At 49.1% G+C, this 23,725-nt stretch overlaps 1 protein-coding gene across 1 annotated transcript in view; it reads right to left on the bottom strand.

The window, feature by feature from the left end:
• Window positions 1-23,725, bottom strand: part of PAPPA2 (pappalysin 2) — an 87,857-nt gene that overhangs the window by 47,234 nt on the left and 16,898 nt on the right. The window contains exons 3-8 of the mRNA XM_054286254.1: window positions 12,956-13,101; window positions 5,749-6,042; window positions 4,916-5,108; window positions 3,319-3,440; window positions 1,373-1,865; window positions 734-862 (exon numbers count right to left, since the gene is read on the bottom strand). Of these exons, the coding sequence (XP_054142229.1) occupies window positions 734-862; window positions 1,373-1,865; window positions 3,319-3,440; window positions 4,916-5,108; window positions 5,749-6,042; window positions 12,956-13,101 (1,377 nt within the window). The remainder of the gene's footprint in view (window positions 1-733; window positions 863-1,372; window positions 1,866-3,318; window positions 3,441-4,915; window positions 5,109-5,748; window positions 6,043-12,955; window positions 13,102-23,725) is intronic.

Consider the following 23,725-nt stretch of genomic DNA (forward strand, 5'->3'; position numbering starts at 1 on the left):
AAGAACTCTAAGAGAATGGAAAAAGTATAGAACTAAGCATCAGATCAGGAAGACCTGTTGCTGAAGAAAGCAAGTGTTGGAGAAAGTAGATTCTGAAATGGGGCTGGGGTTTCAGTGAGGGCAGGAGTAGGGAGAGACAAAAGGTTCCTCTCCCTTTCCCTTTCCTTACCCTGCTAAGAAAACTGATTTCAAATGAAAGTGACCTGAGTATCCTGGAAGCTGAAGTCTGAAAAAGCTCAAATAAGGAAATCTGAAATAATTGTCTCCCAGGCAGAGCAGGTGAAGCATTGGGCTCTCTCAGTGTAGAGGTGGTGCATCCCTCATTACTTGGGGTTTCTGAGCAGAGACTGGACAGCTCTCTAAAGACACTGCACTGTATGGGACTGTGCTTGTTGCAGGGCCCTGAGCAAAAAGTTATCCTGCCCACTTCCAAAGGCAGATCCTTTGGGCTGGACTCTGCAACACTTCACTGAGATGGGCCAGAATCCAAGCTCTGAAGTCAAGAACAGAGGATGTTCAGGTTGGACCCCTCATGCAGACCATCTCCATCTCCTATGCACATGGCATTTTACAAAACACAAGCTCCACAGCTCAGTCTGCTGGAGGGATTTTGTGCAGCAGCTTCAGCCAGGTACCTGTGCATGGGGGACCCACCTGCTGCTTCCCTTTGGGGCAGGATGACCTGACAGCTTAAAGAACCTCAGCTGAGAGCTTGAGGAGCTTTCCAACTTACGTGGCCACCTTCCCATCCCCGCAGTAGGGTGCTCCATGCACACGGACGAGCGGTGGGGACGCTTCTCCTGAGGTTGTCCCAGAGACCACCTGCACCTGGTAGTGGTACACCTGCCCAGGAGTGACTTCCCTGCAGGGACAGGGAGAACTTGAGGGAGCAGCAACATCTGCAGCACTGAGATTTGCTCACCACAACTATAGACATCACGTGTATACATCCATGCAGTATCACAATCTGACATGTCTTCATACTCTGCCAGAGGCAGAGCCTGTGAAAAGAGTCTCTTTCAGGTCATGCTGCTTGTTTCCCAAGGCTCTGACCTGGGGAGAAGTGGAATTAGCTTGAGAAATTATTTTACTCGTTGTATTGATGGGAGAAGTGCAATTTTATGGGTTGTATTGATGGGGAAAATGTTTCTTGGTTTAATGAGCTCCTTCTACTTAACTGGGCTCATGGAGAAGAGTCGTGCTAGCATGATGGGTCTGCCACACCCCTGCTCAATGGATGCAGTAATTCCCAGAGCAGGGGGACAGCAGGAAAACCAAAACAGAAGCAAAACCACCCAGGGATTCCAAGGGAGAAGACACAAGGAGGTAATCAAGCCTGACTCAGCCTGAGACAGAGCAGCCTGTGACTCACGTGTCCATGAAGTGGCGATGTCCCTGCAGGGGGGTGGCAGGGGACCCGTCTGCAAAGGGGGGGTCACGGAGCACCCGGTACTGGATCAGTCTGCAGGCAGAGCACAGGGAGCTCTGGGGCCTGGAGGTCAGCAGGGCTGTGTCTATCTCCATCCTCTCGTCAAAGGTGTAGATTTTAACTCCAATCACCTTTTTAGGGATATTGAGCTTCACGGTAAAGGGGATGTCGCAGAAGGTGTCCAGGGGGCCCAGGTGGATGGACTCCCCTTGCTCTGTCAGGATTTCAATGTCAGACAGGGCCTTGGGAGAGCCTGTGGAGAGGTAGGTGGTCCAGAGGGTGAGGGAGTCGGGGTAGACGGGGTGCAGGAAGCGCAGCTCCAGGATGCAGCCGTGCGGCTGCGGACACGGCACCGTCATGTTCATGTCATACAGGTGCAGCTCCGGGCTCCAGGCCTGCAGGCTGGGCTCACAGGGCTGATCCACGTCCGGAGGACCTGGGACAGGGAGGGAGATGGTGAAAACCTGGTTCCACAGCAGACCCACACCCTATAGCCTGCTTTAGCACCTCCAGGCTATAACTGCACACCCACATGTCCTAGACCTGGCGGCACCTGCCCTAACATCCTGGAAAGCAATAGTCCCCACTGGTCTCCCAGCTCCTGGGTACTTGCACATATGCACAAGGCCCAGCAGACCTGGTGACTCTCAGCCCTCTCAAATGGGAACAGTGGTACCCACACTGCAGCTGGACACAGTGCAGAGATCTAGGGACAGCCTAGACACAGCTGAGGAAGGTGAAGCTTGCTCTGTAGCCTCACAGGTGCAGAAACTTTGCCAAGGGCACCTGAATGCTCCAAGCAGAGCAGAGACTGAAGCTTTGCACAAGCACAGGCTAGGACAGGTCATAGTCAGGAAGGGGCCAGGTCCAAAGCAGGGAAGCAGGACCTGCTGCTTTTCCAGGCTGTTTTTCCAGAAGATCCTCCAGGATAGTACCCAGGCTAACCTCAGAGCCCCAGCCTGCCTCCCCTGATGGTGGATAAGCACTCAGCAAGAGAAATGGAGAGCTGGCCTTTCAGACCCAGAAAGGATCACTGGAATTTATCATTCTGTAGTAGAAATACCTTTGTCTTCATTAGCCACTGAAAGCATTTCTTAGGGCACAGCACCAATTCAAAGCCTTCACCCACATAAGACAAGTCTAAAACTTTCTGAAACCCACAAACTCTCTATTTTTATCAGAGCAAACAAACACTTGTGATAACTACAGACACACAGAACCACGTCCCCTGGCTCTGCATGGTTCAGCAGCAGCACATGCACCTCACTCAGCTCCCAGGATCAGCTCCCCTGCTCTCCTGCATCCTCTACCCTGCTCTTGGAGGAGCTGAGGCAGCAAGAAAAGCCCAACAGCTCCTATGGAACTTGTGTGACCCTGAAAGTCACCACTGTGCCCACAAGGTGGGTCTCTAAACCAACATCTGGGTCTCAGCACAAGAGAAGCTGTAATGCCCAGCTGCTGTTAGCCTGGCTAGGGAGGAAGGGACTGCCCAGGGCTTGGCACAGACTCAGTGGGACTCAGCACAGAGCTCCTCTTGCTCTCTGTGAACAAGACTACATTAAAGTCTGTGACTGTCCCTGAGGTTTTGAATGAGGTCCCAAGATCTGTATTTTAAGACTGATTTCAGTTAAGTGCTTTTCCCTTTGGTCAGTATCTTTCAACAACACCTGAACAATCATTTGGGGTAATATTGGGGTGCCATTCAGTTTGTCCAAAGCCATCTGGCCATTACCAGATTTTTCCTGGGTACCAAGAAATCCTTCCTGCACTACAGAAGACAACTGATTCTCTAAAAGAAAAAAAAATTTAAAAATTCTTTTTCTTGTACCAGAAAGATTCTGCCTGGGGACTCCCAGACAGGAAGAAAGAGGAGACAAGGAGACATTTACCTTCTGCTTCTTCTGGGGTCCAGTAGCCAGAGGAGTCGCAGACTCTGGGGGAAGAGGCCTCGTGCACGTACTGCCGGAAGGTGCCATCCTCAGCACAGCTGTCACACAGCCTGTCCTGCTCCCTGCTGGCACAGCACACACCCTGACATGGCTAAGGAGGAACAGACAACCCCCCAGACACGTGTGCCCAGGTGCCACCACACAGGGAGGTGGAGAAGCAGAGCTAAGGTCTCAGTCTCCCTGAGTGTATCATCCTGCTTGCAATCAGCTTCTTCAAAGACAGGGAAATATGAGCACCCATGGGACAGGCTGGGTTCAACCTCTCCTCTTCTCCATGTTCTCTGGGTAGTGTTGGATGGATCCCATCCCTGCCAGTCAGAGCTAACAGACCGCACACATCTCAGGGCAATGCCTCTGGACTAGAGTGGGTGCAAATAAGGCGCTCTCTGCTAAACCCAGAGTCAGGGTTTGGCTTTCAGCATTATTGCAATACAAACCAGTCACAATAATATCAATTGTCATGCTCTCCAGAAAAGATAAAGGCACTTTTCTACCATAAAGGCCAGCCTCAGCCACTTTTCTTGACCAATTCTTCTCAGGGGATTCAGGACTGCCACAATGGATGAGCTCCTGAGACAGTTATGAGAGATGACTTGGGATGGTTCCAAAGGGTCTCCCTTCTAGACCCATGTTTTCCTGCTCCCAAATCACTTAATTCCCCAACAAAGCAGTTTATTTGGATGACTCCAGGCTGCCCAGCACTCAGAGCCTCTCCTGTCTGTGGGGTGACATGCATGTGCTCTTGTTACTCCTGAGCAAAAGGGCCATTGTAGAGAGCACCCATTCTTTGAAAAGTCAGCAAACACTGACCCAAGAGTGCCCCAGCTGCCATCAAACAGCATTTTCCTTTTAATTATAAAAGACAGCTTTATGAAGCAGCTTCAAAACAAGTTCAAAAGCTCTTTATGTACGTGCTTATGATCCCATAAGCAAAAAAAGCCCCTAAAAATAAAGTCTCACCACCTAAAATCTGGTGGAAACTGAAATCTATTAATAAGAGGAGCTGCTGAATAGAGACATTGGTGGTGTTTCCAGGTCTTGGTGGCTCCCTTAGTGGGGTGAAGACAGACATCCACCCAACACTCATGGCTGTGCACTCCTCAACAGCCAAACAGCTCTGGCTCCTTGGCATAATTTCTCTGGCTTGAAAAGTTTCCTGACTTACCCCCAGTTAGCTGCTCTGCGAGCCCATGACAGCGCTGGGAACGAAACCCAGCTCTTGCGGTTCGAGCTCCCTGCCTTAACCACAAGGCTGCATTTCCTCCTGGTAAATAGCTACTTTATACAATAAGTGCTAAATGAAGCTCATTTTTCATCCCCTGATTGCACTCTGGGGTTTTCGGGCTGGCTTTGCCTGCTGATGCTCTCTGGCTTCCCCTCCCGGCACCCCGAGAGCGGGAAGCTCGCAGGAGAGCCCATGTGCCAGGGGGCCGTGGCAGCAGCCTGGCTCTGGTGCCCCAGGGCTCTGCAGGGTGGGAAGGGGAGCGCAGAGAGCCCGTGTCCCTTGCTGTGCAAGCCCAGGAGCACGGTGCCTCACCTCTCGTGGAGGACGCCGCTGATGGGAGGCAGCCAGTAGATGCTGAGGGAGTGCTGAGTCTGCCCGGTGACCATGGGGGGGATCGGGATGGGCGCCGGCTTCCTGCTGTGTCCCCAGCGCTGGTACACCAGGTCCAGGTAGCAGTGCATGCGGGCCACCTGGTTGGGGGTGAAGCTGTTGGTGCACTCATCATCTGGGGACAAGAGAGGGCCGAGGGTTAGGCCATGCCAACATGCGCCCTTTGCTCCTGGATAAACTTTTTCGGGAACTTCTAGGGAGGGCTGCTGTGCTGCCGGGGCTCTCTGGTGTCGTGTGTCCCCAAAGCCACAAGATGGCACTGCCACAGCGGCTCCAGGTCCCGGCACCCGCACCTGGGCAGTGCCACCGCAGGAGGGTCAGCCTGGGGCATGGAACTGCTCCTGCGGCTTTGCTCCTCCTGGCATGGCAGGGGAAACGCCAGCCTCCTGGGCATGCCTTGGGAACCACGCCAAAAGGGCTCAGGAGGGTAAATACTAATACTAATACTAATGATAATGATAATAATAATAATAATAATAATAGCAGCAGCTTCAGGACTGGAGAACAAAGACACACAACGGACAGGAGCAGCCTTGGTGCATGCCCAGCGCCCCACTGGCAGGAAGAGAGGGATGGATAGAAATAGCCAGAGGGAAGAAAGTGGTTAAGCAGCTACTGCAAGCACTGCCTGACATCCCAATCCACCAGGAGGGTCCCTGCTGGTTAGGGAGTGAGGTAAGGCACTACTGATGGAGGTAAACCCAAGTTTTAAGGAAGGTGACCCCCTATGACTCCCAGCAAGGATTACCCATTACCTGTGTAACTCATGTAGTTGTTGAAGGGTGTTCCTGTGAAATGTGTCTGGCCACAGGTGTCATTGGTAGGGTCTGGATCGCGACAGAGTTTATTCTTTGGGGTGGGGGCAGTGTCAGCACAGAGGTCTCCTGTCTCCATGGATGGAGTGGTCTCCCTGCAGGGATCATCACAAGACTCCCTCTCGCTCACTCCCTTAAAGACGTGGTAGAGCCCCAGGACGTGCCCCACCTCGTGGATCATGGTGTTGGTGTGGCCAGGCATGCCGTAGTAAGCAGGGTTGAGGACAACTCCACCTGGAATTGCAAGTACAGAGAGCATCATTGCAAGAAAGGGACAGGGGACATCTGTCACTACTCACCTGTGAGAGGTAAAACTCCACTCGTTGTGCTTCCAGATGAGAGGCCAGACGGAGACCCAAAGATGGACACACAAAGATGGACATACTCAGCCTCTATTAGGATAGGAAGAGGCTCCTTTGCCCTCTTGGGTTGCAGCAGGGTGGGTGGTTTTTCTTCCCACTCTATTCCCCCTCAATATCTTCCATCATTTCAGCTACTGCTGCCCTCTGCATCTTTTTGCACAGTTGGAATTCAGTGTCTGCTTTGGATCACACAGCTCCACAGGAGGTTTAGAGCCAGAGCACCACATCGAGACATGCTGTGCCTTTACAGGGATCATCTTTTGAAGCAAAGGACAGAAGTCCTTCCCTGGCCCAGACAGGTGTCTAAGGCAGGCCAGCTGCCATGGCAGGTGAAGACAATAAGGTGATGAGCAAAGCCCCAACACACTCAGCTGTGCCAACTAGAAGCCAGATTCAGCCAAAATCCACGTGGAGATTGAGGCGCACTACCTCCAGCCCCTGCTGAGAAATCACCCATGACTTACTGCTTCCACCTCCAAACCAGACTCTGGGGTAAACTAAAAGTCTCATAAGGTATTGTTGAAATCCACTAAGCTCCTACCACAAATCTGACCCAAATTCAGCGTATTTTAGAGTGGGATTTCCCAAGACATATCTTCTGAAGATCTCTTCCTCCCCTTCAGAGGGGTCTGCATGTGAGCAAGGGGCAAATGAATCCACTAAGATCCTCACAAACCAGCACAAACCTACTCCTCTTCACTGGGGTACCCCAGCCCCTGACTGAAGGGGACACAAGAGGGGCAGTTTGTCTCCAAGCCATTTTGGTGCAGGTTCAGCTGTCAAAGATGTTGGAGCATGGGCACAGATAAGTCCCCCAGAAACTGCCCCAGAGTTGCCACCTCACACCGAGAGCAGCAGCACGGAGCTGGACAGGAGCCATGATCATCCTGCCCTAAGCTGAACTGTGGCTGCAGGGCAAGTGGTTTTTTCCTTTCCTGTGAGCACATCTGTGATGGGAAGAACAAGGATCAAGGATAGTGACAAAAGCCAGGTGGAACAGAGCCTTCCCTTTGCTCACTGCCAGCATCTCCAGCTCCTGACCTGGGATGCACACCCTGTGCTGATGGCTCTGTACCACATCTGCTAGGAAACTGTCCACAGAAGGTGCTCAAGAACAAAAAAAAATTGCTTCACTGGCCTCCTTTTATTCATCTCCTTTATTTTGTTCACATTAAAATTGCTTTGGAATCTCTTCATTTTTCTCCTCATTTTGAGGTTTTTCACTGGCCATTTCCCCCATTTTCTCTTCTCATTTTCACGCTCCATCCACTTTTCCACGCTGCCTTACAGTGGAGGAGCAAGGGCTGGGAAGCATCAACAAGACAGGGGTGCTAAAAGCAGACCCCAGCATGTGCCCAGGCTGACTCCAGGCAACCCCTCCATGCCTCAGGAGGCTGTTTTTACACAACTACTTTTAACCTAGACAGCTTGGATGGCAGTGTGGTGAATAGTTGGCTCCAGCACAGCTTGCTCCCTCCTTTGCAGGGCCCTGGAGGATTTACTGTGCCAGCTACCTCACGGCAGAGCCTCTGCTACTGCATCTCTGCTGCCGATGATCACTGCCCTGCCAGCAAAGTTAGAGCTGGCAGGTGGCCACAGTGTGATCCTGTCTCCAGCCACACAGGCTGCTTGAAATCTGCTCCTGGATCAGCTCCGTGCACTCATGTCCTCGAGTGCAGGGCATTCCTTCCAAGAGAGGGTTTTCTTCAGACCACAGTGTCCCTGGCAAGGCACCAGCAGGTCTGTGACTCCCATGGGGGAGCCAGGCTGGGTGAACATTGAGCTGGGGGCTGGGAAGGGACCTTCAGAGACTCCCTGAGCAATTCTCCCAAGCCCTTCCAACAAGGGGTGGAGAAATGAGGGTGGCATCTTCTGCGGAGCACCCTACGTGTGTGGCCCGTGGAAGGGCTGAGAGGCACCACTGACCTGTCAAGTGGCACCGTTTCTTAGCTCAAAATTCATGTTTATTGCTCTTCCTTCCCACAGTGTGGATCTTCTGTCCAGGGCTCGAGGCAAAGGATGGGTCACACAAAGTAGCTGCATTCCCTTTCTTCCTATTTGTGAGACAAGAGAGCAAAGGACTTTGCATCCCATCAGTCAGCCCTTGACCCTTTAGTTGCCTGGAGACGGACAAGAAGGCACAGAGGCTGAAAAATCCTTCTGGGACCTTCGTGTTCTGTCCTGTCAACTCTTCGGTTTCTGGAAGCCATCACCCTCTCAATTACCACCCTAGTAAATGCTATAGATAGCAAAGGGCATCCCATTGATGGGAAACCCAGTGGGCACATAAAAGAAAAGCTGCTTCTCATTTCAATCAAAACAGGGCATGAGAGAAGAGAGAACAGAAAGAAAAGGCATCTCTACAGCCAAACCCAAGCCTGAGCAAGGCAGGGGGCTGCCTGCCCAAAGGTCTGGAAGGAGGAATGTGCACACAGAAAGAAAATAGTGTTCATAAACAAGTAAATGAGACGTGAAAGCCCTGCATGCATCCTGCAGCAGTAATCACAGGGAAAAGGGCTGGGCACCAGGGGCACAGGGCATCCTGGGACCAGGCAGCCAGCCCTCCTCCCTGCAGAAACCCAATGCTCTTCCCATGTGGTGGAATAAATGGGATTCCAGCACAGGGGGGCAGAAAGCTGTCACAAGAGACGGATGCCAAGGCCACAGTACCCTGTCCCCTCCCCTCCTCTCTGCTGGCTTCCCCTATTCCATTCCTCCCCCACACTCCACAAGGACGATCATATTTTTAGTACTCATTTTAACAACTAATTAAATGGCAGAATTAGAAACAGCCTGAGAACTCTGCCTTCCAGAACATCCCTATCCCTTCATTCCCGTCCCCACTGCTCCCTGATGAGCTGGGAGTGCTCCCAGGAAGTTCTATTTCCCCTCTGCAGGATCCTGGCTGTGAAGGCAAGACGTGGAAGTGTTCATAACATCCCAACAGGACCACCCTCCCTTCTTTCTCCACTGCAGATCAGGCATTCCCTTCTCACCTCTGCCTCCTCCTGCCCTCGGCAAAGGGCTAAACTGGGCTTTCAGCGCCTGGGAATCAGCTAAACTGGGCTTTCAGTGCCCGGGAATCAGCTAAACTGGGCTTTCAGCGCCTGGGAATCAGCTAAACTGGGCTTTCAGTGCCCGGGAATCAGCTAAACTGGGCTTTCAGTGCCTGGGAATCAGCTTAAGGAGGTTCACAAGGTCAGCATTCACACAACAAAGCTAAAAACTTCCATATCCCTCTGGTATCAGGGGGGTCCAGTACTGCAAGGCAGGTGAACCAGAGATTTCTTTGGACTAGCTCACCCAACCAAGTCCAGGAAAGATTCAGGTCTGGCCTGGAGAGAGGCCAGACCTACCAGCTGCAGAGCTGGTAATGTCCCCAAGGCTGCTCTGATAAAGCAACAAGAGATGCCCAGCCCATCAGAGTTGTGCTGGTGTAGACTGTGCTTCTCCTCTACTCCCACAGCCCTGGAAGCTCCTGCTCCCAGGACATTCTCTGCTGCTGGCCAGGGTCTGTGGCAATGCTGAAGGACTCCTGCCCATGCCAGACCCAAAGAAGCCAACCTGCTCCTAGGTCCGGGCTATCCTAGAAGACATTCCCAAGAAACCACAGGACCTTTAAACAGTGAACCACAAAGCTGAACCTGCATTGCAGGGCCAGTCTTCCCCAAACACTGAGTCAGAGCCGTGAATGGAACAAATGCATGACAGTTAGTCAGACAGGAAGATGCCATTGCCTAAGGTACCTCGGATGGGAGGGCTGGCCCTCCCTCAGCATCCACTGACCTCTGCCAGATATATGAGCTGGCCTCAGCTTATATAACTACAGAAAGTATTTATAACATCAAATGTTCACCATTCCCTTGCCTTTTGACCACGTTTATGCAGTTCACATGCAGCTACACACGAAGTTCAAAGCATCTGCATTATTACATTACTGGGTTTTTTGAACAAGGCTTTCCACCACAGAAAGTTAAGGATTTTTTTTTAAAGGAATTTCTTCAACTCTTTCTGCTTTGTAGTTAAAAATATTTACTTCTAAGTTCTCAGAAAACTCGTTCCAGTCTCCAAGAAATCTGAATTTGCGAGGAACTCACTGTGATTATGGCGGAAAGACTGAGACAGACAGTATAGTCACAGGGAGTGGTGCAAACAGACCTGAGACCTACCTCTGCTGCTTGCTGGCAGCAAGTTTTCTTTCTCTGGGAGCTTTACAGCAGCTGAAACATGGTCTATAGAAATTTCATAGACCACTTCAGCCTCTCCAAGCCAGTAATTGTCTTTTATGCTTCAATGAAAGTAGTTGCTGTTGGCTGCATTATTGGTAAACTATCCCCAAGCCTTCAGAAAGGCTGTCTGAAAATTAAATTTCCTCAGGAAAAAAGTCTGGAGGAGAGCAATAGAACAGTAGATAACCAGCATATGAATGGTCAAGTAACTTCTGGTAGCCCCAAAGAAGCATTGTGAAGAGAAGGGGATGAAAAACAAAGTTCACTGAAGACTTACAGAAGGTGATGACACCAACAGGAAGGTGAGGTCGACCCTCCTGAGAAACACACTCAAAACCATGAAAAAATGGTTTATAAGGAGATTAAAATCCAGGTGGCAGATTAAACAATTTCTAGAGATGGAGGTGATGGAGAACAATAAATCTAGTGATCTTTGGGCTGTGGCAAAGTATTGAAATAGCAGAAGGGAAGGCAGCTGGAGAAGAAAAAGTCTCATGATGCTTCTCCTGAAAACATCTAAGAAAGTACAGTTCAGAGAAACACACAGAGCAAAATCTGACCAAGACTCTCTGCAGACAAGAGGCATTTTGGCTTCTCAGACAAGCCAAGGAACCAATTTGATTCATGCAGAGAACTAAAGCATGGAGGGTCTGTAGGTCTGCAGGGAAAAATCAGCATGGCATTTCTGCTCCATGGGAGCAGACAATGGCCTGAGGGGTGCAGGTGATGTGTGCTGACCCTAATATTTCAAGGTCAGGATGGACAGATTAGCAAGATTTAGCACAAGGAAAGGAGTCTGTCTTTTTGGAGACAGACCCCTCTCTTGTGTATAGACCTGTCTCCACCCCTGGCCATAGCTAGGTCCTTAAGCTCAGGAATTTTTCACAAACTGCCATTAACTCCTCCCAAGGCTTTTCCTTCTCTTTACTCACTGCTTTCCTTTCACATCTACACTCAGATTCTCCATTAGCCTCTAGTGAGAGCTTTTGTCAAAAGCCACACATTCATGGCCTCCTCAGTCCTGAGTTTCTTCTGTGTGGGACAATAATGTACATTGTGCATGGTACAAAGCAAATGATGATGTGGTGCAGCTCACTGTTAAAGGAGAACAGAGTCCACCACCCGCCCTCCCCAGCTCATTAAATCTAAAACCAAGGACAGTCTTGAACCAAAGTCTTCAGCTCATGCCAGAGACTCAAAGAAGTTCAGATCCAGCTTCATACTTCACAGCTCTGGCACCAGAGTCAAGACAACACCCCTTTTCCCCTGAACCTCCACACTAACGCCCTGATCCAGCATTTCCAGATGGTGCCATTTCTCATGTCCCTGGCTGGACACAAGCTCAGAGACTGGAGCTAAATGAAGGCTTTTGATGAGATCAGTCACCCCAATTACCCCTCTGTACAACGGCTTGCAGGCCATTGGGAGAGGTCTGAGGGGAATGTGTGCGGCTGAAGCACTTGCTGCAGTCAGATGATTGTCAAGCTGAGCCTTGGAAGTGATTTCTGGAAGCTGAAAGAATAAATTTCATGGAGATTTGCCTTCCTCAACAAGCAGCTGTAGCAATATCCTATTGAAAAAACAGCCCTGAAACTCATTGAGGGAGGGAAACTGGCACAAAGGAACTTTGAAACAGGTCTTTAACAGCAGTATAAAACTTTTCAGGGTTGAACATCACGCACTTGTAAAAGCAGAAGATCTAGGTCTGCTGTGCAGGTGTTGGGAGTAATTATTTCCAGTTACTTATTGAGAAACACTTTAGACATTTTGACTGCAAAATGGAAAGGGCTTTGCCAGAAAACTCCAACAACTGAAGAGGTGGTAGGAGAGGCAGGAAGAAGCGAAACAACAGAAATAGCAGAAAATGCACAAAACAACCACATTCTAGGGAACCAGTAGACGTTTTGGCTGTTTTGCAGCCTACGAGGACTGATGACCTTAAGGGTCCGCCCTGAATCCTCTGAGGCCAAGGAGAACCTTGCCTCCAGCAGGTAGTAGGCCAAGTTAAAAAAACATGGTAAAATTTGATAGTTATCCTCACACTTGCAGCTGGATTCGGAAGTGGCCAGTTCTGGCTGCTGCCTGTGCAGCCCTGGAGCTGCTGAAATCTGCCATCTCAGCTCTGAAAACACTGACACTTCTGGTTTGTATCTGTTCGCTATTATGTGCTGCAGAGTGAAATTCACTGTCTCCAGAATACTAAAAGATAGACCTGGAAGGTCTAGGAGAAACCAAATGTGAGTAGAACTCTCTCCAGAGCCTGCACTTATGGTAAAACTGTAGTCCCACTACCTTCACCATCAAAAGTTCCTCATAACAATGTTGAAGCCCCTTGTCAGTGGGTAATCTCACAACCCTATCCACATGGATGCAGAGAATAGACAGCTGTTTTCCTTACAGCAGCAGCTGTTGGAGCACCCAAACCCTGTTATCGTGACCTTTGTACGAAACATCCGCAATGTTGAGGCACAGTACATCCGCCTCTATTTGCCAAGTCGAGGAAGAGAGAGGAAAACCAATAATTCTGAGACCCCAGGAATGGGATAAGTTACTTACCCAGGTGACTGAGGGCCTCTTTGTCCCACGGCCAAGTGGCAGCACCAGCCAACTCTTCCCTCACCGAACTGGCGAAGTAAATATTGAGGAAATGGGTGCTGTTCAGCTTCAGAGCCTCTTTCAGCTCCTTCACGCTCATGTAAGCCCTGAAATGTCAAAAGAGAGGAAATATTCATCACACATTCCAAACAGAGGGAGGAGAAAAAGTGAGGAAAAGTGGGAGCCACCCAGAGACATCCTACAAAGGAGCATTGGTGTTCAGGGGCCTGTGGCCGGAGTGCCCGCTGGCTCCTGAAATTCCGCATTGTGCAGGATGACATCCAGACCCCAGCTGGCACCAGTGCCAACTCGGGCTGGTTTGACAGTGCCAAGTGGCTCCTGCAATCAGGAACCTGGGCTGCTGAGTTTTGTTTCCCAAGGAAAAGGGCCGGCGTTGGAGTTCAGGGGCCTGTGGCCTGGAGTGGGTTGCCACCTCCTGAAATTCCATATGGTGCAGGATGCCTCCATGACCCAACCTGACCACCACCAACTTGGGCTTCTTTGACAGTGCCAAGCACCTCCACAAACTGACATGAGGAACCTGGGCTGGTGAGTTTGGTTTCAGAGGGAAAAGTGTCTGGACCAGACCTGGAGACAACCTCAGCTCTGAAACCGAGAGCGTGTTAAAGCACTGAAATATTCAGCATTTCCACAGGATGTCCTGTGACACTGCAAACTCTGCTGTGTAAGGTGCAAGTTCATGTAGTGAGGGGTTTGGGTGTGGGTGGAAGGCACTCATGCAAACCTGAAGAAGTTTTGCTCATTACAGTAGCTTTGTTGGTGAGTTCTCATCCCAGACAAGACTTTTCCAACCATGGCAACAAAAGAAGCCCCACAAAATATGAGAATAAATGATAAAATATGATAAAACAGGAGGAGAAAATACGAGAGGAGGGAGGAAACGCAGAGGTTGGTCCTGCTAGGGAAAAGAGAGGGGGTTTGGCATCAGAAAAGCAGAATTTGAGTTGGAAGGAGAGAAGAATTAATCCAGAGCTCCAACTGCTTCTAACAACAGTTTTTCAGGGGTTGCCTCTCACATGGGGCAAGAGAGGAATGGACATCACACCTTACTGTTGGGAGCAGAGAGGGTTTGTCAGCTGAGAAGTGTCTTCTCTGGCTTCTCTAGCCTATCTGGTCTTCCATTCCATCCCTTTCCCCAGGAAAACCAGTATGCCAGAGATGGCAGTATGTGGTAAAAACAAGGGTGTCCCAGCAGTGCTTAGGCACATTTCTCATCAAAACACATCCCAGGGAATAGCACAAGGAAAAGTATGAGCAAAACGTGTCTTGGAACACACACAAAAAAAAAAATTTAAAAAAATTTCTTGCAGCTCTGCTCAAAATGGACCTTGGAGAAGACTGCCCCCTCTGCTCATGATCCGGATCCTTCACATGAGGTTTGGGATGTCTACAGGAGCCAGGAGAGGAAAAAGCAAGATTTCCCAAAATAAGCTTAATGAGAAGAGGGTAATCTCTGGAGCCAGATTCATCAAAGGGCAAGTTTAGAGGGGAAAGTCTCCTGACAACACTGCTGGCTGTCTCTCCTCCTGTCTTCAGAGCTGGGAATAAAGAGTTGAAAAAACACTGGAATGTGATATCCAAGACATCCATTTCTAAAGGCCACATGAAGGTAATGGGCTAGGAAAGGTGGGTAGCAGTCAGGAAATTTAGGTTCCACTCTTCCCTCTACATGAGTGTTTCTGCACAGGTCAAAAGACTGTATGACATTCACCAGAACATCAACAATCCCAGCACTGGTCTTTAGGGAGTTTATGTCCTCAACTATACAAAACAATCAAAGTCTAACCTAATATCAGCAATAATAATTCCAATAATAATAGCAATGGAATTTTAGGGTCTTGGACTGTGCTGCAAATGCCAGGTACCCTTTTAAATGGACTTCAATGATCCTTGTGGGTCCCTTACATCTTAGGATATTCTATGATTCTATAAATTAAGCACTACCATTTCCACCATCTCTGCCATAAACCTCATTGTCTCCACATTTCTATGACTTGTCTCTAAGTCTTCAAAACTTGAAGACCCTGACACACAATTTGTGAAGCCATTCATTTAAGAGATTCTGAGCAAGACAAAAAAAAAACAACTCATGGAAAGGCTTTAAATACATCACTGTGGAATGATGATGGAAACACACCATTGTGGAAATATGTCATAAGAATGACTAAACCTGCAGCATGAGGCCAACAGCAACATTAAGGTGGCAGAAAGCATTTCATTTATTCCCATGCTTCCAGGAGCAACTGGCACCTTTGAGCTGTGTGGAGAGATTATGAAGGGAGCACAGCTGTTTCTGTACACGGGGCTCACCATGAAGGAACACCAGCTCTGTTTGAACAAGCTGCTTCTGGTGGTGTCCTTTAGCAGTGATGCCCATTAGTGCATTCCTCACTACATGGGATGACAGACAGGAGGATGGAGCTGAGGATGGGCTAAGGGGGGAAAAGGCACATTCTCATCTGAGATGTGAAGTGAGAAAGGAAACCCTTTTCCTTTCTTGTTTGAAATGGCAAGATCCCTAGTCAAGCTGTTACACCAACAGGCTTGTTTAGAAAGAAAGAGGTTGCTACAGCAAATTGAAGAGAAGGAGAAAAAAATGAAAAAAACAAAGGATTCCAGAAATAAACTAGAGCAGGGTGGCATGTGGAACAGAGCTGGGTAAACCCAAGGGCTATTTCCCTGGACCTGAAACAGCAGAGGCTTTCAAAAGCCACTGCTGACTTGGGAGGTGTCAGATAATCAGGGTCTTCTGACTGCCTCTCTCCTACCAGTGAGCCCCAAAAGACCATCCCAGGCTGGAGGCATCTCACCCACGTTCCCAGGAGCTCCGAAGATTCAGTTACTTCAGACAGATCTTGGCTGGGCTATGTGGCGAGATGAGATGACCAGCTTGTCTTCACCAGGCCCCGAGATCTCCCACCACAAAGCAGCATTCCCAGAACACTTCCCCCAGCCACATCAGCTTGTGGAGAGAAAACTCTCCCAACCGGAAAGGACAAATTAGGAGAACTCGATCCCTTGCCTGTGATGTCTGGCCTGAGCATCCCAGACACGCGCCACGCTGACGCCACCCCTCCAACCCAACCAAGGCGGGAGCAGGCCGGGAGGAACAGATAGTGAGAAGGATAAACAAACCTGAAGGACATACTTGTGGCATGACTCGGAAGGAATAGAAGCAAAAATTTCATAGAAATAGAGCATAAGGGTGGGGAGGGGGGAGAGAAAGTCTCCTTCACTCATCAAAGCTGCTCGGGGGACACAGACTTAAAAATAGCATCAATTCCTGACCTATGATATCTTGGAAAAATAGCCCCAAAGCCTTCCAGGCTGTCCAAATTCCAAGAGCCGACGTCAGCCCTATTCAGAGGGATATTCCTGCAGTCCCTCTTCTGGAGACATGATGTTTTTCTGGCTGTCGCCTGCCATTCCCTTGACATTAGCAACATTTTTTGTCAAGGCTTAATTATAAATAACTGTCATTTCCTCCATTGAGAGATCTGGATGGTTCAGGGATGTGTAAGGGTTAGAGGGAGCAGTTCCAGCACTGAGAGCTGTTCAGATGGGTTGGATAGGCAAGGAGAAGAAAGGACCCTAATTTCACCTGCTATGGTACAGAAAGCACAAGTATCCTGCTAACATCCCCAAAGACGTGAGCAGAACAATTCTAGAATGGGCAACTCCAATTCCCCTCAAACTACATTTCCTGCTGGCATCCTTAGGTTAGACAAAGAGCATCCAACTGGCATCTGACCCTTTTGCTTCCTGCCAAGGTCAGGCTCTCCCCCTCCTTCAGTGCTTCTGTGATTTTCACCGAGGTGAAGGCAGAGCAGCCTTTGGTCTTCACAAACAGCCTAAATGACAGCACTCTCCTCTGCTTCCCAAATCATTTTCCAATGCCCACAAGACTAGAGTATTCCAAACTAGATGATATTTACAGTAGGATGGGAAACCCAACATGGAAGCACAAAGGAAGGACAGAAGGATACGTGAAGGTACAGCTGTCAGCTGAGCAGTAAAACACAAACCAACACCAAAGAACAGGGTAGAGGACAGAAGAGATAGACATGGGACATCAGGTTTGCCAGATTCAAAGTCAATGTTTTTCCAAGGGCATCCAAGAGCAGCCAGCTGTGTGGTGATGCCACCTGGAGCTGAGGGGGCACTTGCAGCCCTGGAAGAGTGAAGCTTGCAAGAAGAGTATGTGCAACAGTAGAGAGAGATGAGGGATGGGAAGGCTATGGAATGACATTATTAGGCATGAGTGTGGGAATGAACACCATCCAAAATGATGGTATTTGAAGGGGTGAGCCCAGAAATGGTGGATTCCCTTACAACAGGTGATATTGGCTCAGAGTTCTGCTGAATGGCACTGTTTGATGGCCTGACACTAAAGCACCACACTGCATCCTGTTTTACTTGTATGAGGGGCTGTCATCCTGTGGTGCTTCTTGCTGCTGGAAAAAGGAAAAGAAGATGGAGCAGCTTTAGTGATTGTCACCACAGAACAGCAGAATCAGAGACTCCACTGCAGACTGAGAGGATCTCCACAGGCCATTCTGACCCCTTGTTCAAAACCAGGTCTAATTAGATTGCATTGTTCAAGGTCATCTGGGGCCTGAACAGCCTCAAGGACAGAGGTTTCCCAAACTTTCTGGGCAACTTATTCTAGTGTTCAAGCATCCTCAAGTTAAAAATAATTTCTAATGTCTAATCCAAATTTCTTACATTCCCAATTATGTCCATTGCTTCCTGACAATTGTCTTCTTGGAGTCCTGCTCCATCTTCCCTGTGTCACCCCTTAATATCAAGGGGGAAAAGTCATCAGATGAAAGTAGATTTGCATGGTAAACTCTTACTGCACTAGACCTTACCTTATTAAAGTCTAAAGAACCAAAGCTCCCTTTCTGAGCAGTTGAAAAATCACACTCCACCCGTGATCCCAGACCTCCCTGGAGAAGTCACATTCTTTTCTCAGGCTTTTCCTTGGAACCTTTTGTCCTGACCATGAGGGAGACAACAGCTTCCTAACCTGGTTGTGAGTCAGGCTCTAAGCTGGCTCGGTCAAAGGAGAAGACTTGATATACCCAGGAGAGACAGCGCTGTTGCAGCTTTTCCAGCACAAATTTCTGGGAGCAACAGCAGGACCATTGCTGGTGGGCAAGTGGAAGAGAGGAGAGGATCTGCCAGCAGAAAACACAGTCAAGCTGTAAAACAAGCCTAATTTGGGAGAAGGGCAAGAGTGGCACTTTTTGGTGACAGCAGCTACACCATAACAGGGAGCCTTGGTGGCATAGTGGCCATGATGAGCAGGACACAAAAGACGGCACCTCCAAAAGAAAAGCAAGGCCAGCACATACCCCCTGCAGTACCATAAATCAAACCGAATTCTCTGGGTACCGCAAAGGGTGCAGCATGTAATGCCACAGGAATTCCACTGCAATTCAAAAATAGGAGTCTTTTCCCTGTAGACCTTTCAGAGGGGATGTGGGAGTGGGGTTGGGTGGAAGCTGTCCAAGTGCCCTCCATGGACAACTGGAAAATACTTGAGACCCAGCCAGCTCCAGCTAACCATACAGCCTAAAGAAGTCACAGGGGATCCCTGGCTCTGCTTTCATGTTTTTCAACCACTGCAAGGAAATTCCTCTTCCTACTTCCTGCAAGCAGAGAGGCTCCCTTTTCCCCCAAACCTCTGCTTGACAAATGAGGAATCCCTCAGACTTCCCAGAAATGAGCACCAGTCTGCCAACAACATTTTTAGTGTGTGGGTAAAACATTTCTCCAAGGCTGCAGAGGGTTAATGACAAACAGAGCAACCTTGTCTCTGAACCACGGCTCAGTCCATGAAGACAGGTGCTGATCCAAATGGTGTGAACATTTTGGGAGAGCAGACTCTCTAAATTCATCTGTGAAGGGAGATGCTTCTCTAGGTGGTGAGCCAAAGTGGATATCTTCCATTCTGGCCCACCAAAGGACTCCTCTGTGTGTGATCCTGGCACAAAGGATGAGCCCAGATGAGTTACCTGCTCTGCTTCCAGACAACGCTGATGGTCATTCTCACAACTGCAGCTGCCTCACACTCCGGGTGAAGCACACTTTTACCTGCCCCAAAAGTTCTGGCATGAACACAGCTGGGGAGATGCAGTGTTTTTGAGTCCTTAGTGAGCCTATTTGCATCCCCATGACCATGTCTGAGAGCTCTGACTCCAGTCCAGCACGCTGCTGGTACGCCACAAACATTCTCTGCCAGCATCATGACAACTTGACAAGGCAGTAACATCCAAATGACTCTCATCTGGACAGGCTCTGGTAACACAGCCAGATACAAAACACATGCAAGATGGGAAGGGAAGGCTGAGAAAGAGCCAGACATTCCCCTGGGATCACGGGAAGCACAACACTGCTGGAATAATACCCTCTGTAGTGCTCAGGAGCCTTTCATCAACTTCACTGGGTGCTGGACTCCAGCCAAAGAGCATTTGAGTCCACAAGGGATGAGGATATCACACAGTTCTTGGACATGCCTGGAAAAATCCACCTCTGAGGCACCGGCAGCATGAGTAGAAGAGCTATCATCACTGGCAGGACAGTGTAAGTTTTGCATGGGTGGCTGAGTATCATGATGCCAAAGAGGATGGGAGGGCAAAACAGAATCCTTCAGGATCAGGAGGCTCCCTCACGTATGAGCCACTCCTGTTGGATTCAGAGATAACTCTCAATCTCCACGTGTGAGCATGGGACTGAGGCAGTAGGAGATGCTGAAGGGTCAGAGAGCTGCACTGGCAAAAGCTGCAGATGGGATCAAAAAAGACACATTCTAGTTCAAGGCTGTGACACTTCCACAAGAGATTTACAGGGAGCTAGAGGGCTGCAGATTGCTAGCACACAGCTCTGTTACGTCAGAGGGCAGTACACAACTCCTTGAGGTCAGATTTGGGAAAGAAATACATTAACATCAGTGTTAGACCAGAAAGCCTGCAGGGCATTTTGCCCTGAGATAGGCTGAAAAATAAGTACTGCTAACAATGGCATGGCCCAGATATTCCTGGAAGTGTTGGCTAAAAGGCTGTTCACTAAATCATCACTGATCAGCCAAAGGCAATGCTATTTTAGACCTGGTTTTGGTAAGCAGTGCACAAATTATGAAAGAGCAGATGAGAGAGAGAAAACTTGGCCTTAACTTGTAATGAGTGGATTCAGATCAACTTAAATGGAGGGATGAACACAGGTCTTGAATGAAGAATTGAAAACCAAGACTGACCAGCAGACACTGCTGCATCATAGCCGTCAGGGAAATGGAATTCCCCTGAAATGAAGCTGACTCCAGTGAAAACAAAGAGTTAAAGATCCTTTTAGAAATAAGGGCAAAAGAAGGAAGAAGCAGATCTGCTGAGGAGCTGAAGCTTAGTGTAATTGAGGTGCATCCCTGGACAAAATTACAGTATGGTCCCCACCTTTTTCCACGTTTAACTATATGGTAGTGGAGCAGAGCTCAAGATAAAGACAAAAAAAGCCAAAAAAAACCCCAAAAAAAACCCAAAGGTGGCAGCAGTTGGATGGGGGCTGAAGCGTCAGTGGGACTGGGTGGATGACAGACCACTGGGGAGGTGGCAAGTCCCAACTCCAAAAGCATGGGATATAGGAATATGTAGGAATATAGAGCAGGGGGCAAAAAGCAAAAGGGAAGAGTGCAGAAATACAAATATTCATAGCTAAAACTCAGTGGATGTAATACATTTCCCAGGGAAATGCCACCTTGGATCCAGAAGGACTGGAAAACAGCTGATAGGGGACTTGCAGAGATGTCTGAAAGGGTGAACAAGGATCACAAGGAAACACTTGTTTCATTGGGTTGTCCTCTCTCTAAAGTCCTGTTCCCACCTGGTTCTCTCACCTTTAAAGGGGATGGACTGTTTTTGTGGTTCTAGAAGAGTGCTCTTGAAAAGTCCCAGCACTCACTCCTTTAGCCTGTATGTAAGTGAATCCCTCCCAGCTGAGTTTTGGGCCAGCTGCAATTTACTCTTCAAAAATCTGAAACTTTTGTCTTTGCACTAACCACCAGCACTGCAGCAGAATCCAAAATCCACAATATTGTGATCACTGCAGGCAAGACTATCACTAGCCAAGCTCTTACAGGCCAGGTATGATTGGTTTGTGAGTAGCAAGTCCAGCAGTGCCTCATTCCTGGCTGGCACATCCAACACTTGTGTGAGGAGCAGTCCTCTACACATTTCAGGAAACTTATGGATGATCTGAGAGCTGCTGCATCATTCTACCAACAGATATCTGGGAAATTGAAGTCACCCAGAAGAACAAAGTTGTGATGACTCAGAGCTTAAATTATTCAAATATTGCTTTGCTGGCCTTATCATCTTGGTTTGGAGGTCAATAGCAGATCCCTACTGTAATATGTCCCTTGGAGACAGCTCCTCTGATCCTGACTCAGAGGCATTTGACAGGACTTCCACAATCATCACAGCTGACTTCCATACATTCAGAGTTCTCCTTAACACAGAGCAAAGCCACAGTCAGGCCTCAAGTCTTTGCCTCTGGCATCAGAGCAGGACACCTGGTTTAGAGGAAAGCTGTGTTAATGCCTCCCTACCAGCCTGCCCAGAGACTGTTTGCTTTTCTGACACATGCTGCTTTCCTCTCTGGATCCTGTTATAGCTCTGTTGACAGCTTACAGGCAGGGCAAGAGGGCAGAGATCAGTTTTAAGGCTGGTTGCATGTTGGTACTCATGTTTTAGGGTCTGAACTGAGGATGAGGGCTGAATACATGAGAATAAGCCTCAGGAGAGGTTAACCCCCAGCTGTGCTCTCACACCATAGTGGGCACCCTCAGGACAGCAGTGCCAACGGGGAGCACATGTGCATCAAATGCTTGGATCACAGAAAAACACTGGGTTTGTGATATTTGCGGCCTGAGGGCAGGGCTGGCTCACTGCCTCGCTCAGCTGCTTGCTGCCATGCACATAATGGGCACCACAGCCTGTCCAAGGGCCCCTGGGGATGGCTGTGCTGGGAATCCCAGCACATCTCCATGTGTCTGTGTAGGCTTCCCAGACAGCACTGAGCTACCACCAGCCCTAGCACACCTTTGGAGGAAATAAGGTTTTTGAGACATACCCACTGGGACTGAGACACCATTTTGTTCAAGTTGCTTTTCAGTTTCCAAGAAAAAAAAAAAAAAAAAAAAGAAAAGAAAAGAAAAAAGGCTGATGGTTGTGGCTATTGGATAGACCTGTAGTCATTCCCTCCTGAGCTCCTGGAGGAGTCAGTCCTGTCCTGCAAAAAGCCCCAAGGCCAACCACCAATAACCCCAAGTGGTTCTGCTGCCTGACACAGAACCCACGGTAAGAGGAAGTGCCACAACACTTGTTCTAGGGATGACTGTCTGCAGTTCATCCAGGAACACGAACCCACAGGTTCCTCTCCACCTGTCTCAAATTAAACTGTCTTAGGGAGGAAAGGACCAATTCAATCCACTGCCTCCTCCATTCCCATCACAAATACCATCCAACACCACCACACTGCTGGGGGGGAAGGGGTGTCTTTTCCATGAGTGGCCCCAAGACACGGCCCCATAGCACAGACATCATCGCTAACAGGAGAGGTCTTGGGGAGACAGCAGCAGGAGGAACAGGAGTGCTGGACAAGGCACGCACAGCAGAGAAATCCAGGGCTGTGGGAGGGAGCAGAGTGAAGCTGATTGAAGGAGGCATGAAGGGAGACAAACAAAGGAAGCCTGGCCTCTGGCTCTGCAGGGACTGCCTGACCTCTCCTCCAAGGGCCACGGCAGCTTCGGGCTGACGCCGGCGGCGAGCCTGCGGCCCGAGAGCGGCTGCTGCTGCCAGAGAGGGCAAGCAGCACAGCCCTAATCTGAAAGGACAGCTGGGGCACAAAGCTCCCCATGCTCCTCTGCCCAGCCAAGATGTGGGACCCCTTCCTTCTGCACTGCTCTTCCCCCAGCCTTGGTGCCTGTCCTGGAAACCACTGCCCGGTCCTCTCTGCTCTGCTCTTGTGAGACCCCACCTGCAGTGGTCCAGAGCTGCAGCATTTGGGGCTACCAGGATGAGGAAAATGTGGTCCTGTCAGGGTGAGCCCAGAGGTGATCCACAGAGGTGATCAGAGGGCTGGAGCATCTCTGCTGGGCAGAGCTAAGCAACATAGGAAACCCTGTGCCACCACTTGGTCCACAAATCTAGCATTTCTTACAGCACTTCAGCCCTAAAGCATCATTTGTTTTTGCCAAACAACCAAACTCTACGCACACTTGAAATTTAATTCAAAATAGGCTAAATGATCCCAAAAATCTCCTACAGGAGTCTGGCTTTGAGCTTATGTTAGCACTACTGATTCAACCCATGAACCTTCCTTTTCACCCCTCAGGGAAGACAAATCCATGCAAGTCCCATAAACTTCCTGACTTATACGACAATTCTCATGTTGCTTAAGCATAATGGGCCATCAACTTTCCCCTGGGATAAATTTGGCCTGGCAAACTGTCTTTTAGTGCTCTACATCTTGGGGGAGTTGATAGCATTTAGGGTTTATTTTAATGGGAGTCAGTAGCCATGATCAATTGTAAAAGCTCTATTTCCACGGAAATGGGAATTTAATAGATTTTTGAAAACACTGGTTATTGACCCAATGGGCCTTAATGGCTTAAAAACAATCTGATTGTCGTGTGTATGAGTAAATGTGTGTGAT

The sequence above is a fragment of the Melozone crissalis genome, unplaced genomic scaffold (assembly GCF_028551555.1).
Source record: "Melozone crissalis strain CALT ecotype California unplaced genomic scaffold, PUWL_Pcris_2 ptg000045l_1, whole genome shotgun sequence".
NCBI lineage: Eukaryota > Metazoa > Chordata > Aves > Passeriformes > Passerellidae > Melozone > Melozone crissalis.